We start from the raw sequence: 15830 nt of genomic DNA on the forward strand, positions 1-15830 counted from the left end.
CTATTGAGCCCCTCTCCATCGCTCTTCGTTGTGACCCCCGCATTAGAGATATTTTCTGAAATGGAGTAGAACAGAAAGCTTCTCTTTCCGCGGATGACCTTCTTCTTTATGTCTCTAATTTATCTGTCTCTGTCCCTGCAGCTCTCTCTATCCTTAGCTCATTTGGTGCTGTATCCGGTGATAAACTCAATTTAAATAAAAGCGAATTGTTCCCTTTAAATAGAGCGGCGCCTGAGTTCCCTCTACATAGTCTGCCATTTAAAATTGCACTACACAGCTTCACCTACCTCGGGATCCAGGTGACCGATACATTTAAAGATCTTTATAAAGCTAATTTTGCCCCCCTTTTGTCCCGCGTACAGGAAGACTTCGACCGCTGGTCAGTGTTAAATCTGTCTCTGGTTGCCCGAATTAACGCTATAAAGATGAATATACTCCCCAAATGTCTATATTTATTTCAATGTGTGCCCATTTTCCTCACTCAAACTTATTTTCGTAAAACTGACAATATTATTTCTAACTTTATTTGGAACAAGAAAACCCCAAAGATACGCAAGCAATTTTTACAGAGACCAAAGGCGCGGGGTGGACTTGCTCTGCCGAATTTGAGGTTCTGTTAACGGGCAAATCTGAGAATAATACAGTCCTGGCTGCAGTCTGACTCACAGCACTCTCCGCCTGTTTGGCTTGAAATGGAAGCTGCTTCCTGTAGTCCAGTATCTCTTTCAGCATTGGCTCACTCTCTCATTAAGACCCCCTCCTCTGCTTACACTAAAAATGTAATTGTCAAAGCAACCTTGACAATTTGGAATCAGTTCAGATATTTCTTTGATCTCCAAACATACTCTACACTAGCCCCTTTAACTGCAAACCATGTTTTTCCTCCATCCTTAGTAGATGGCGCATTTACTATTTGGTTTAACCAAGGTGTTAAAACATTCAAAGACCTTTATATTCACAACACATTTGCCTCTTTCCAACAGCTATCTAATACATTTGCACTACCTAGGCAACATTTCTTCAGGTATTTACAGATTCGCAGTTTTGTTAATAATAGATTTCCTCAGTTTCCTAATCAGCCAACTGATTCGCCGCTAGACACACTCCTTAGGCCGTTACCTACTCTGAAGGGAATGATGACGTGTATTTACGCTCAGATTTATTCTTTTCGTTTGGTTGCCCTGAACTCCATTAAATCTCTTTGGGAAACAGATCTTGGGGAGGAGATTTCTGAAGAACTTTAGTAAAAAGCACTCGCTAATGTACATAAATCTTCTATTTGTGCTAGACATGGACTGATTCAGTGCAAAGTAGTGCATCGTACACACTTTACTAAGCTCAGGCTCTCTAAAATATATAAGGAGGTGGACCCAACTTGTGACAGATGTAGCCAAGCATCGGCGAGTCAAGCACACATGTTCTGGTCTTGTCCGGTCTTACACTCTTATTGGACTGACATCTTTAGATCACTGACAGAAATCACAGGAAAACCGATCGCTCCTAATGCCATGACCGCACTGTTTGGTGTAACCCCACCCACATGGCCACTCTCTTCTCTGGAGACAGCCTTCATAGCCTTTTTACCTTACTAGCCAGATGCCTGATATTGCTCATGTGGAAGTCTCCAACATCCCCTTCACAAACCTTGTGGTTAAAAGAAGTCCTAAATTCAGCCAATCTTGAGAAAATAAGGTGCATACTGAGGGGCTTCCTGGGGAAATTCCACAAGATGTGGAACCCCTTCTACAAGTATATACGGGAGCTGGACATGCCAGATATCTGTACAACAGGGTGGTGGACCTGTGGTGTTAAACTGTGATTAGTGGGCGGCTGACTGACCAACAAGTGCTAGGTTTATTATTTATTTGTGATATGTTTGTTCCATTTATGCACATTCTTTGACCTCTACTTTTGCATTAAGTTATTAATAATGGACTTAGACTCAGAGCCTTTAGATTTAGATTTTTTTTTTTTTGTCCTGTCGCAGTCCCTTTCTTTTTTTGTTTCATTTCTTTTTTGTTTTGTCTTTGTCCTGTCCTGTTATCCTGTCGGACCCGAATCACATTGTTGTTATCCTAATTTGTTTGCCAACTGCTATTGGGCTGTCTATCTGGCTGTTTGTTTATAAAAAACTAAAATAAAGTTTTTTTTTAAAAACACTCACTAACCCAGTCCATGTTGGGCCAGCTTGCTCTCTGCAGCTGCTTCATGTTGGTCATGTGGAATCTGGGCCAGTAGAGGGCGATAAAGACCCGCGTTTAAAGATCTCTAGGCCTCTTTGATAGAGCTTGTTGCTGTTTTATTGCCAAGTGTTTCTGTTCCTTTCAACCGTTTTCAAACACAATTTGCAATAACCTAAATACACTTGTGGCACAGTGTTTTTTTTATTTCAACAATGACACAAAGCACAATTGTGAGTGTCTCCAATGTATGGATTAACAAAAGAGATTATGAACATTGATGTGTAAAGAATATGCTCTCCCATACATTTTCTATTAAACCTACAGTAAGGGCACCAAATGTTTACTGTATTTTCGGTCTACAAAATATGAATGCATAAATGTTATTACATTTGATGGTCCCTCTTTGATATTTGTCTATTTTTAATAGACTGGGGGATTTAGCCATTTTCATAATTTCTTACATAAATGACAGGATACAATTAATTGCAAGAGTCTCTACATAGAACATTAACACTTATGTTGTCCCTTAAATTGTTGGTTTATTGGTAACGCATTTATGTAAAGTAGAGGTCAAATACATTGATATTGTGCTTTGAATACCATGCAACATTCTTGTAGATCATTAGCATTTTCCAGAGAGAGACATCACAGAACAAGGAATTGCAAATATATTAATATCTGATTCCAACACACAGCTTGTGTCTGCAGAGGAAGCCGCAGAAGAAAAGGAAAGGTTTCCTCGCATCACCATCTTTGCACTCTGTATTGATTTAACGTCAATCCAAATATTCTGTGTGAAAGTTAACTGACCTGTTTCTTCTACAAAAGGGCAAGTGGCTGATTCTTGAGAACATGGTTTGCTTCTCCTGAATCATCTGTTAGTTTGGGATTTAACAGCCTACAATTTATGTATCAATTCATCTCCATAAATGCATCTAAGTTCCCGTTTATTTGTATTTCTTTTACAGATTTGATTTATTTGAGGATATGTTCTAAAATTGACCAAAAGACCAGTTTCTCATTGTTTAGAAAGAGATCTTTAGACTGTTACTCAACTCAAAACGCAACTATATACAGTCCAGTTATATAAATCAAAACCAGCAAATAATCACATTTAAGTTGATGGCAAATGTTTGACAGTTTAGGTTCTTGTCAAAATTATTAAATTGATATGAGGAAATTTTTTTTTTTTAAATCTCGATTAAATGGTCAGTAAATCTAAAAACAGGAATCAAGTGCCTCCAAAATCTAAGTTATATTAAAGATTGTACAATGCCAAAGTTCCAGTCTACTCACAGTATGTCTTTCAACTCAGTGCAGCCCTCATCATGTATTATGTCCTGTGTATACCGTTACTTAATTGGCACAATATGGACAAATGTTTACAGTTAACCACCAGCACCACTATGATTAGGCAGCTGGTCGTACCGGGGACAGTCACTTAGGAGTCCCCGAGGAGCCGTCATGGTTGGTTGAGCAGAGCGCCTTACCAGCTTATGAGGGCAGAGTGTGGAGGTCAGCATGATGCAAAGCGACACTAATGCAATGGTGCATTACAAATGAAAAGTTGGCATGAATTATTGATGTCAACATCTGATGTGCACAGAATTCACTTCTTGGAGATAGCGTCCAGTGTCAAGAGCATTAGTTAACTTCAATTGGCCGCTGACCCGCCACAGTGATGAATGACAGATGTCCAGAGAAATGCATTCACTTATTTTATTATTCATAAGATGGGAATATTTGTTACATCTTATGCACAGCAGATACAAAGACAAACATTTTTTTTTTTTAAACCACAAACTAAATTCCTTCATCACTATTCCTGCTCTCCATTTCAAAATGGACCCCCAAGAAAAATCAACCTTTTACGTTTGTAGTCCACTTTCACATTCTGAAAGATCGTTTTGCAGCAATCTCTTTAGCAGAATGGCACAAGCCACGTTCAGAATACTTCCATTTTTGACAGATTTCCATTTAAACAAATTGCACTTTTTTGTCTTTAAAACTACGTCAACAGGATTATAGGATCAAAAAGTAACACCAAAAACACAAGAGACGACTAAACATCCAACTTATACAGGTTCATTATTTTAGTTGCACAACAATGCATAAATATACATTACGCAAAAAAGTACAGAAACATTTGTACTTTTGTTTGCTCAAATAATGACAGACATTGATATGATCATAAGGACTGGGGTTGTCAGAACGTAGGGAAGCATTCACAAGGTCCATGCGATGCAAGCCATTTACACAACAGCCTAGCTTTCACAGAGGTAAGACCAAGGTTCTACAGGAAAACAAAACATATAGCTGTCTAGGCCAAAAGGTAAAGCGGCAACACAAACACTAAGAAAATTAGGCTACACAGAACTCTGCGTTCTAAATTCATGCCAAAAGGACTAACATGCAATGACTCTTAATGCTTTAAGCCTCCCAGGACCAGCGGTAACCCGTGGAAGGACTAGCTTAACAACAATTACTTCAATTACTTAATTTTCCTCAGCAATTATGATCCATCGAGTTTGACTAGGCTTTGCATGAGTTTTTTTTTTTGAAGTGCTAAGATGGTACCGCCATAGTTGCCAAGGATAAGCTCAGATTGTCGACAGCAAGATGGTTTCAACTCAAACCCCCCCCAGAGATAATCGGGAGGAGATATAAATACTGTTTGTTTATAGTAATGCACACTTGTCCATTAAATAAACCTGATTAAATTAATGAAGAGCTCGGCAAACCTCACTTCAGCTGGACAAAGGTGTGGTTTCCAGAGGCCTGAAGGAAACAGAAAACAAGATTTAGTCTAACCACATCAATAAATCCATCATAAATAAAAACACTTAAAGACCAACAATGCTAGTTTGATACTCTACTTAAAACCAATTTGTTTCCATTGAATTAACTAAGATTACTCAGGAGTATAAAGTGTTATTTGGGGGGAATCCATTTAAGTAGCAGATTGATACTATATTAATTCTATTAAAATGTTTTGTGTGCTGGTAAGTGTTTCATGGCTACAAGATGGTAAATGTGTAATTAATTAAAAATCTAAGCTGACTAAAGCTTTATGGTAATGAATGTACATTAACAAGTGAAACAGTTTGACTCAAACAGGTTTTGAACAGAGGTCTATCTAATAGAGGAATACGTTATTAAAAAAAAAGAAGCTACATTACAAAATGATGGAATATTGGCCTGGAAGAAAAAGGATAGTGGGGATCAACAATGCATCTAAAGCACAATCGTATTCCTCTGACAGAGCTCAACTCTTGTCCAAAACAGTTCAAATGAGTCAAGAGCTTTCATTAGAATGAGCACTGTAGTTTATTCTGCAAATTCGGATAACTGATAATATTACCCAATAAAAAAAAAAGGCACAATTTAATCCCGCTTGGGTAAAGTCTGATAAGATACGCAATAACTACAAATTAAAATACGTATTCATTTTACATCTTGAGGGGCCGAGCACCAAAAGACGAGGTTGGATTTGTTGACAAGAGAATACCCTCTAACACCAAAGTTGTTAGTCATTTTAATTTATGTTTACCCATTCTGTAGTTTTCAGTCAAACATTGTGTTAGTCTCATTATGCAGGTTTCAGTTTGAATGACATCGGGTTAGCAGTTAGTAGATGGTTGGTGGGTGGGGTTTGGGAAATCTAAAAAAACACTGTTGTTTCAAAGGTTACTCACTAAATATCTAACAAAACTGCCGGGACTTCCATCCAGGCTGGGAAGTCTCAGAGGGAGTAGGATACCAGCGCATCTGAAAAAAAAAAACGCAAACATGTTTATGTACAGCAGACCAAACCAAGCTTCAGTGTTACAATTCAGCAGATTAAACACACTTTGAATTTTACTTTTGAAGGTTTAGAAAGATTGTCCCTTTAAGCCCTGGTCAGAGAAGCCATGGGAATGTGGGTCATAGCCGCTCATTGAGGACAATAGTCCTCGAGTAATTAACAGGCACGGAAATGTGGAGCGTCAAACCTCTCCATGTCTTAAACATTTGCACGGGGTAAGAGCTGGTACCTTTCCATACCTATGAATAAACCTGTGGCAGAATAAGGCCTCACATTTATACAAACTGAATAAAAAAGACGCAGGCCACAATAGATTTCCTAAACACTTACACACTTACTGCTGTGTCATACAGTCCAACTAATAAAGCCAAGAGTCAGTGGAAAGAGAACAGGGCATTTCAGGGATCCTTCACCAGATTGCAATTAAAAAGGCTTTTCCCCCTTTGTGTGGCTACAGTCAGCTTGCGTTCCAAAAGAAACGTGGACAGTAAGTTGGCACCTCCAGAGAAGGCCATCAGGTCTGACAATTTCTCCAAGCAAATACCTCGCATTCCTCCGCCTCTTATGCCCGACAAAATGGTCCATGTAATAGCTAGCTACTTTGCAGTGTTGCACTCCCCTGTGCTCTTACATTGCTGCAGGAAGTTAGATCACAATGAACTTTAAATGACCCAACAAGGGAAATATTTTCCATTGCTATTGTTACCAAAAGCCCTGCCCACTGCTTTGTAGTTTGCTGCTTTTAGACTGCGATTATCTTGGAAAGTAAACACTTTGTACACCTATGTTCTAACTTTCAGCAGCATGACCCTTTAATACAATGTTTAACATTTATTTTGCAAACCAGATCCAAATCATGAATTTAAAATGTTTTGAATTGATTTTCTAAATGCAAATCAGGTATTAAACTCCATCTCCATTAAGGTAAAATGTGTACCTCTCTTAAACAATCCTACTTTATTGGTCCACACTGTAGTGCAGACCAAATCATTGGTATTTTACAAGTGAGCATCAGTTTTATCCTGACGCACACAGATGGGACAGTGATTAACAGAGCTCCATTAAAGGCTACATTTATCCCGCCAAGTCTGAGGTTTGGGCCAAACACAACCAGATGACTAAACACAAAGAGGGGTTTAAAGCAAATGTGTGGTATGCTAAGGTTATCCTACATCAAAGAATATACACAACACATCACTTCACTGATAGCAGGACAGCAGTCAAGACATTTTTCATCTCTAAATGACAAATCTTTGTATTACTATATAACTCAGGGTTGTAACAGCTCCCCGTTTTGTGATATTTAGACTGTGCACATGTTTTGCAGAAAGCAGGGTTCTGAAGACTTGCTATCTGAGTTGTATTCAGCAGGACCATCCTTGGTGCTGTAATACTTGAGAGGATAACTGTATGGTTTCAAGAATCTGAAGATCTGCTTTTAACAGTGCACCATGCTGTCAACTTTTAACTTGCAGGGGTGCATCTTTAAACATCTCATTTTAAGTTGAAGGATTTGGTTGTACCCAGTTCTACACAAGATGTATTGTGAGACCTGAACGTCTAATAGAGGAAGAAGGAAGAAGAGAAACACACACTGGTTGGTCCCTCACCTGGGCGTGGAGGGCTGCAGCAGCGGCAGCGGCCGCTGGGTAACTAAAGGCTGCATGAGGGAGACCTGGGGCCATCTCTGTGGTGTACAAGGGGTAAGGAGTCCAGGCATCTGGAGATGCTGGGATCAGTGCTGCTCCTGTCAGATCATCTGAGGAAGTACAGGGCGGGAGCAAACAAAAGCTGACTGACCTACTCTTGAACATACAGGCTTGCATCTTGTGAGCAATAAAAACAGAAGCTAAAAATGTAAACAAGAATGAAAATGTGTCATCATTGCTGCAAAAGGGGAGTTTGGTTACTTTGTCAAAATAGGGCTTTAAGCTTTATTACCGACAAATCTAGTAGTAATAACTTGACCTGTCACTAAGATAAAAATGTGCTTACAACCCTGAAGAGGTGCACTCTATAGCTTCTAAATTGTTTCTATGTGGAGCACGCTAAAATCAATTTGATAGTTAATAGACCTGCCGATCTCCCTTTGCACAGTGTAATAAAGCGTTCTGCTTTTTGCCACAATGAAATCTGGTCTGAATGTAGCTTGAGACTTTAATGAACCATCACCTGTCCAATACAAAAATGTAACCGTTGTTTTAGGTAAGGATCCCTGTGAGAGTTTTTCAAAAGTTACAGAAGCAAAGCGGGCGTCTTAAGAGTCGAGATGACACATGCATGTGGTGGTGAGTTAGTCCTTAATTAGTAAGATACTTTTTTAATTTCTGCCCATTTGTCTTTAATACCACAATATTCTGAGACAAATTTAAAAAAAGGGTAATTGAGTATACTGGCATTGCCAAGGTGAGAGTGGATGAGAGAGCCTAGAGTGGTGCAGCCGTACAACTTACATGGGTCCCGTGCAATGAAGTGTGCTCCTAGAGCAGGGTGGATATTTGTGGGGTTCGGTGTGGCCATCAGCTTACTCTTTGCCATCTTCGTGTTGGCTTTAGCAAACTCTAAGCGCAGGGTCTGGGGACTTTCGGGGTCAAAACGGATACCCTGGGGGAGAGACGGAGGAGGGGAGGAGGGGGACATAGTATCGTAAGGGAGGTGAGCTGAGTTTGAGGGGCTGAAACTCTGTAGTCTCACATGGCCTCCTTTCCTAAAGCCGTGTTTCAATACTCGGGATGTATCCTTCAAGCTTCCCTTGAGCTAAACATTGTTCTATCCTCCGGTGGCATAGTCAAAATAACTGACTGCTTTCTCTGAACTTAAACTGTTCATTAAAAGGTTTTGTCATAAAAGAGGAGAAAAAGGGCAGGCTGAAGGATACTCTCCTGAAGTATTTCAACATGAGTGCATCTCTTTTTCCTCCTGACGAAATCAAGAGCCCATGCATCTGAAGAGGAGCCAGGAGGAGAGGGAGAGGAGGAAACGGGCTGAGACTTTTGAGATTAAATCCTTTTAGGGGGTTGAACCCTGCTTGTGTTCTTGTGCCCTAAGCGTTGTGCCCACATGCAGGTGAGTAGTTTTTTCGGTGTGTGTTTGTGTGTGTGAGACTGCTGGTGTGTCTAAGATGCTGGTGATGCTCATAAGAAAGGCTAGGCTATGAGAAAGAAGTGTTAGATATTGCAAGATACGTGGGCTACTGAGTGACAAAATAAGAGGTCACTCACTACTGAAGATGTGTCCAAATAACACTACACATGTGTCTGTGGAACAAGTATTACAGTAAAGCAGTGATGTGCAAAATGAGGAAAGCTATACCAGACTAAGAAGGGATGTGTATCAAGGTCAAAGTAAACTACCGTAAGTCTACGGGATTCTGGCCTCTTTCCAAAAATGGCCCTGCCATTGAATTATAAAAGACAAAATGGGTTGACTTTTGAAAATCTTTTGTAGGAAAGAGTTGTTAAAGCTCCCAATGTTTTTGTCTAGAATCAAGCAAAGGTTAGAAAACAACTCGAAGACAAAAGCAACAAATGTAAAAACAGGGGTGAAATACAACAGACCAAGAGAGGAATTGGATAAAAACAGGGCTATGCTTACATTCAGAGCATTTTTCGCAGCTTCAGCTCCAGAACGACTGTCAAAGGTAACAAACCCGACAGGCTGGAAGGCAAAAAGGGAAGAAACACACTGAGAGCTGACATAATTAGAAGAGCACCTTAACATGCAAGAACCTGCATTTTTCAAATGTCACATTAGATATTAATATACATGATAGAAAATAAATCATGCATCAATCACATCAGCTAAACAGTACTGAGGTAATGTTAAAGTTAAAGAGCATGACTGGACATTTGTTTAGTATTTTAGTACAGCATTAAAGCAATTCCTTCTACTGATGGAAGGCCTCTCACCTGTTTTGATGTTAACTTAATCAGTGACCCTTCATAACCCTGCGGGGAAGAAAGATAGCCAATTATCCACCCTGGAGTCACATGCAGGAAGTCAGGCATGAACACTTCTCGCTACATCAAGAGGAACCTGCTTGTGTTCACCGTCAGTTTGAGCTCAACATTAGGCCATCACAGGTCCTTGTGTACTTCCATTTGATGTGATCAAATGGATCGAAACATGTACATTTCATACAAAACTAATTTAACTGCAAATACCATTTTAATATCCTGAAAACTAAAAAAGAAATTAAGAAAAAACTTTTTTTAAGGGGACATTCTCTCTTATGAATGAGTTTAGCCATAGATTAGACATGACTTCTAAAAGAAATCCACTGGTTTGAAACCAGATTAAAAACAGCACAAGTGTTGGTCAAAACAGGAACAAATTCCTGAAAAATGAAGGGGAATGTTGCGTAAGCAGAGTATTGATAAATGGGATCTCTCCTGATCCTGATTTACAGCCATGGAAAATAAACAACTTTCACTGGCTGTCATAAATCTTTAGAAACAATCCAAACCAGATTTAGCTTCAGTTATCCAGACACAAACAAGACGTAGAATACAAGCAATATTGAAAGGTTTCTCTCTAAAATAAACTAAAGCATTTTAATTTGTATAATCTGTATCCCTATTTGCACACAATGTTAGCCATCTACAGAAGCAAAGGACAAAAAGTAAATGAGTGTTACAACAACTTGTGTAAACAAAACATTTCAGTAGTTTCACAATGTCTGAATGTTACGTGAGGAAATAAATAAAGTTTCCCTACACGGTGGGCAAGCTGGGTCACGGAGAGGGTTTGTTGGCCAATCGCAAGGGCTACTCATTTACACATTCCACAAGATCATCCATGTGCGAGGGATACCACTTCCAATTTGGTTAGTTAGGACACGGGTGGGAGGGGAGTTTATGGAACTGGAGTCCAGTCAAAAACAGAGCAATGGACAAACAATGATGTGGCCTCATTTCCATATATGCAAATATCTGGACGTCCATAAACAGAGGGGTTTGTTTGATTTCAAAAGGAGCTCTGATTAACTTTTTACAGTGTGCGCAACAGGCAGTAATATAACTGCATCATTAAAAGTGGTCTTAAAATAATATCCTGTACAACGGAAAACAGTTGCCTCCTCAATAATAACAAATGTTTAAACTCTTCCTTCTGTGTGCAGATAATCCTTTTAAAAAAAACTTTCCTAAATCTTCTCCAGCCCTTCAAAAACATCAGCCTTGCTTTATTTGTAAGGTACTTGAGATGTCCATTAAACAACCTGTATAGCACCCAGAAAAAAACTTTTACCTTAAAGGGTCTGAAGAGAAGGTAAAGCTCCCGTGGTTTAATGTCCACTGGAAGGCCACTGACAAACAGTGTTCTCACCTGCAAAAAGAAAAGCAAAATGTACATTTGTCAGCTGGAAGCAAAACATCTTAATATTCTGTGTATCTTTTATTGGTGTCTTTATTCTCTAAAGACCAGCATGTTGGACTTTAAACCGTGAGCTGCAATTTATATATTAAAAAGCTCCATTAATAACCAACACTTATGGATGGATATGTGTTAATGGAAATGGATTTGCATTCTATGTTAATGGCATGATTTCTGGGAAAAGGATAAACCAAACAAGTTTTAAGACTGACTTTTTAGAAAGTAACTGCATTCAAAACAAGAACCTACTTAGACTTATGCTTTTGTTGGCTGCATATTTTATTTTGTATACATTTGGGATACAAGACCTGAATTCTTTATATATATTTTTTTAGAACAATGGGTTTATTTTGCTTTGCAACACCAGTTTGAGTATAAAACCGTTTTAAATGCCTGAACATGAAAAAAGAAAAGTAAAACAATGCAACATTTCTTTAATGTTTTGTAATCCCGTATATACATTTGCCTTGCTCTATACTCCCACTAAGACTTCCTGTTTAGCTTGGCCAACAATGCTTGCATGATGTGCATGTCACCTTGTGTGCCCAACTGTCTAGCTAATGGCCGCGGCTCTTCACTGCACATAAAACAAGCGGAGTTGTGGCATAAACTTGAACGGCCTCCTGTTCCCTCCCAGGTCAACACCGTTAGCCTTGTCAGAGACTTTGTTTGTGCTGTTAGCACTGTTAGCTGTTAGCCACCAGTTCAGCCTTCTTCAAGCTGAGAGCGGTGTGGAGGCAATCCCAGCCGAGAATCTCAATCATAAATATGCTTTAAGTTTGAGCCTAACAAAAGATGGAAAATTCCCTCCAAGATGTGCAACGAGCAGCTCCATAGCCTGTCCTTTTAACCATCTCTCGACCCTTAGATTTATCAAGTGACCCCTTGGCTGGGTTCTGACCCTCAGATTGGGAACCACTCCTTTAAGAGGATTTTAAGTATGTCTCAGATCTTATCAATTGTCTTTAAATCCAACTTGTGATCCTCAAGCATGTTACGAGACAAAAGGATAAACCTAAGAGGGTCTTCATCCTGATAGGAAACCCTGGAATGGCACTGAACAGACATTGAGAACTGATGTAGTGTACAGTGCGGAGTGGCCGGGGAAATAAACAGTGTAGTGCGGGGCCGATTAGTTCCCAGCCGGTGGGGAGGCCCTCACTACAATGGGGCTGCCAGACGAACAGCACTGGACAACAGTGCACAGCGTGACACCATTTCCTTCCTCTGACCTGCGGCCCCAGCCCTCCGGCATTTTTCAGGTGCCGCACAGCAGCAATTCTCAGCCCTCTACAGCTCAGCACACACAGCGACTGAAGGCCGGCTCAGCGGGACACAAACTCAATGGAGATGTTTTAATTCATCCATCAGCTTCTCATTGACTGAGTGTATGAACCTGAAACATACTGTATTGTTCACAACATCTGAAATGCATCAGTTACAAGGGGGTTTATTTAGGAATAAAAAAGGACGACGATTGATGACTGACAAGATTCTTTATCTTGATCTACCACGTCTCTAAACAAACATTTTAGTGTCCCAAATACATTTCTGGTCTGTTTGTTTAATCTTTGCTCTTAATTACAAGGAGACAACATACAAAAGGACATTAGGCTAATAACAGTCAAGAGGCCACATGTGGCTTTGTTGTAAGATAATGGGAACAAAGGAGGACCAACAAAAGGCCCTCCATTCCCCTCAGTGTGTCTCCATAAGGAGTCATTAAAGAGGAAATATAGACGGCCATACAGACTTCAAGAGTGGCAGCGGTTAAACAGAACATATTTTAGTTCAATTAAGTAGATCAATCTCAACTATTATTATTCAGATAAAAATAAAATAAAAAGGGCATTTGTATTCATTTAGACCTACCAAAAAGATGTCACGTAACAGTTCTGACATTTATTTAAGGTTACAGTTTCATGATGACCTCTTCTCAAATATATTGAAACCTGCAGCATTGGTGTGACCATCTTCTATTTGCAAACAAAAATGTCCCTTCAAAAAACCTGATGCTCAGGAAAAGTAAAGAAAAAAGTGCCATCATTGGGAAATTAGGAGAGTCCATAGATATATGTTTTTTAAATGCAGATGGACTGATGTCAACCATTTAAAGCACGTTCTAAAAAATACAATATAGGCCTTAATATTAACCCACGTTTTAAGGAAACATAAATCATCTACCTTTTTCGACACAAAGAAACACTTTTAAGTGAAATTGGGTATTGAATAAATCATTAAAAGAAAGGAAAACAAATAAAAGGGTTAAGAGCCCAATTGATTCATTTTAGTTATTTGCTGTAGGCGCATCTGGTGAGATAAATCAGTAAAAAAAGAAGATGCGTCATAAAAAGTTACAGGAATTGGCAAGTTGAAATAACGTGTGTATTATAAAACAGATAGTATTAAACAATGCGGTAACTTCCACTGGAAGTGGTTTCGCCCCTTTAAATCGCGCCTGGCTTACTTCCTTCCAAAATGACACAGAAGAGCGAAAAGCCACGATAAACTTAAGTAATTTCAGCCAACACACAACTAAGAAAAGTTACAGCTGTGGTTTAAAGGGTCAAAGTCCGGAGCTGCGGAGATATTCAACTTTGTGTAAACTCACCTCCTCTTCGATGGAAACATTGTTGTTGGGCTCTGCGTCAGCCTTGATACTCATGTCGGTGGAGGCTTCAACTGCTGCTGCACTCAGTATCAAGTCTTTCCTCGTCGAGTGATATTTCCCCCAAGTGCGGCTGAAGCTGCAGTGAAAGTCCTGGTGGCTTTTGAACTTAGGGAGAGAAGATGTGCCGAGGTGAAGTCGTGCAGACGAGGACGGAGAAGTATCCGAGGATATCTTAGAAGTATTGCGAGAGAGAATCATTCATAAAAGGTTGGAAAAGGAAAGAAAAGAAATACAGACACGCGCTAAACTAAAGGTGAGAAGGTGGTTTTGTGCTCCGTGTGTGAGGGTGAAATATAGTGGGAAAGAAGTGCGCGTAAAAAACAGAAAGCCTCTGCGGTCACATCAATGCCCTCAACAGTGGGATTGTGCGGGGGAAGAACAAGTAGGCTAAACTTTTCTCATTGGAGCGCGTCTCTCTCTCTCTCTCTCTATCATCCACCTCCTCCTCCTGCTTTTCAATTAGGTCATCAATTATGTTGGAGTCTGCTGTGAGCCGTAATCAGGCTGCAGATCCGCCTCAGCTGCTGCAGGAGACCCGGCCCCTCCGCGCCGCATCACCGTTACTATGGGACCCGGGCAGCCAATGGTAGTTTATCACACATATTTAAATTGCCCTAAAGTAATACAATATTATCATTATTATTAATTAATGGAACTTTTTTTTGATTGGTTTTTTAAATGTTCTGTTTGAATCTGTCGCCTTCAACTTACTTAACACCCCCCAACAAATAAAAAATAAAAACTGATAAAAGGTGTCTACCCCAGAATTAAATATATAGAAACAATGTTTCATATTACTGGATCTTCTCCTATTTCTGTGACAGTATGGCACCACACTGACACAAACTTTAATTTATTTCAATGTATTTTATTGTTTATATCTGTGGTAAAACCCACTTAATAAACACAAATGTAAGGGCTATTTTAAGGGTATTTTAAGTAAACTCAAATCAATTTTTTTATGCGACACCTTTCACTACAGGTTAAAGGCCTTTGGCCTTCATAAATAAACATATGCATTTACATATAGGATTATGATTTATTGTTGTTGTGTAGTTATGTCTAACATCATTACACTAGTACTGCACTGTTCCAGTATATCAGAGATAAAACATTTTTTATTTACATTTCGTTTTTTGCTTTATAATGTAAAACAGCTATCTTAGGAGAGTCTTCTGTCATTTAACCCTTTTTTATGCTGAAGAAAATATTTAATCAGAAACACACACTGTGTTTTGAGGTTTGTTTTTAGCCAATTAATACATAAACTGATGAGTCTTGTTTACATATTACCTCTTTATTAGTGCAACATCCTAAATTAAATAATAATGATAACAATGATAATAATAAATCATGCCTTTGTGTTTTAATGATGTGGCTGATAAGAGTGGCGTGGGTGGACAAGAGTCCGTTTTGTGTATTGAGGCTCGGCCCTGGACGTGAGCCCAGCATGCATTGCGTTTCCTCACAACAAAACAGCTACAGAGGCCACAGAGTTTCCTGACTTTGTATAGGAACACAATCAGGCCTGCAGGGTGAGGAGGGGGGGGGCCCTGTGGACCGACGTTTTCTCACTGTATTTCTTCAGTGGTGTGATCTAAAAATAGGGGAACCGTGCTGTGTTTCCAGTGTGTTTCTGTATTGAACTCAGGTGGTGAATGTGCTGTCTATAGATATTTCATCACTTCATGAGAGGAGATACAAAGAGATGTAAAGAAAAAGGCTATGCGGACATAGAAGACAATAAACAGTGTTAAGCTCTGTCATAGTATTTTAATGAACCAGCATAAGATGTACA

The 15830-nt window shown here is 39.4% G+C and overlaps 1 protein-coding gene across 2 annotated transcripts; it reads right to left on the minus strand.

Annotated features, from left to right (window-relative positions):
• Positions 1-3888: 3888 nt before the first annotated feature.
• LOC307028592 (RNA-binding protein, mRNA-processing factor 2a) lies at positions 3889-14477 on the minus strand. 2 transcript variants are annotated; one of them, XM_079663758.1, is made up of 8 exons: positions 13973-14477; positions 11236-11313; positions 9897-9935; positions 9583-9672; positions 8442-8592; positions 7599-7747; positions 5879-5951; positions 3889-4961 (listed from the first exon to the last, which is right to left on the minus strand). In XM_079663758.1, exons 1-7 carry the CDS (start codon positions 14228-14230, stop codon positions 5886-5888), a joined length of 831 nt encoding a protein of 276 aa, XP_079519884.1. In that variant the 5' UTR covers positions 14231-14477; the 3' UTR covers positions 3889-4961; positions 5879-5885. The 2 variants fall into 2 exon arrangements, with proteins under 2 accessions (XP_079519884.1, XP_079519885.1); XM_079663759.1 differs by having other exon boundaries at positions 9583-9645; positions 13973-14475.
• Between the last annotated feature and the right edge of the window lie 1353 nt (positions 14478-15830).

Source organism: Notothenia rossii (assembly GCF_949606895.1).
Source record: "Notothenia rossii genome assembly, chromosome: 2".
Taxonomy (NCBI): domain Eukaryota; kingdom Metazoa; phylum Chordata; class Actinopteri; order Perciformes; family Nototheniidae; genus Notothenia; species Notothenia rossii.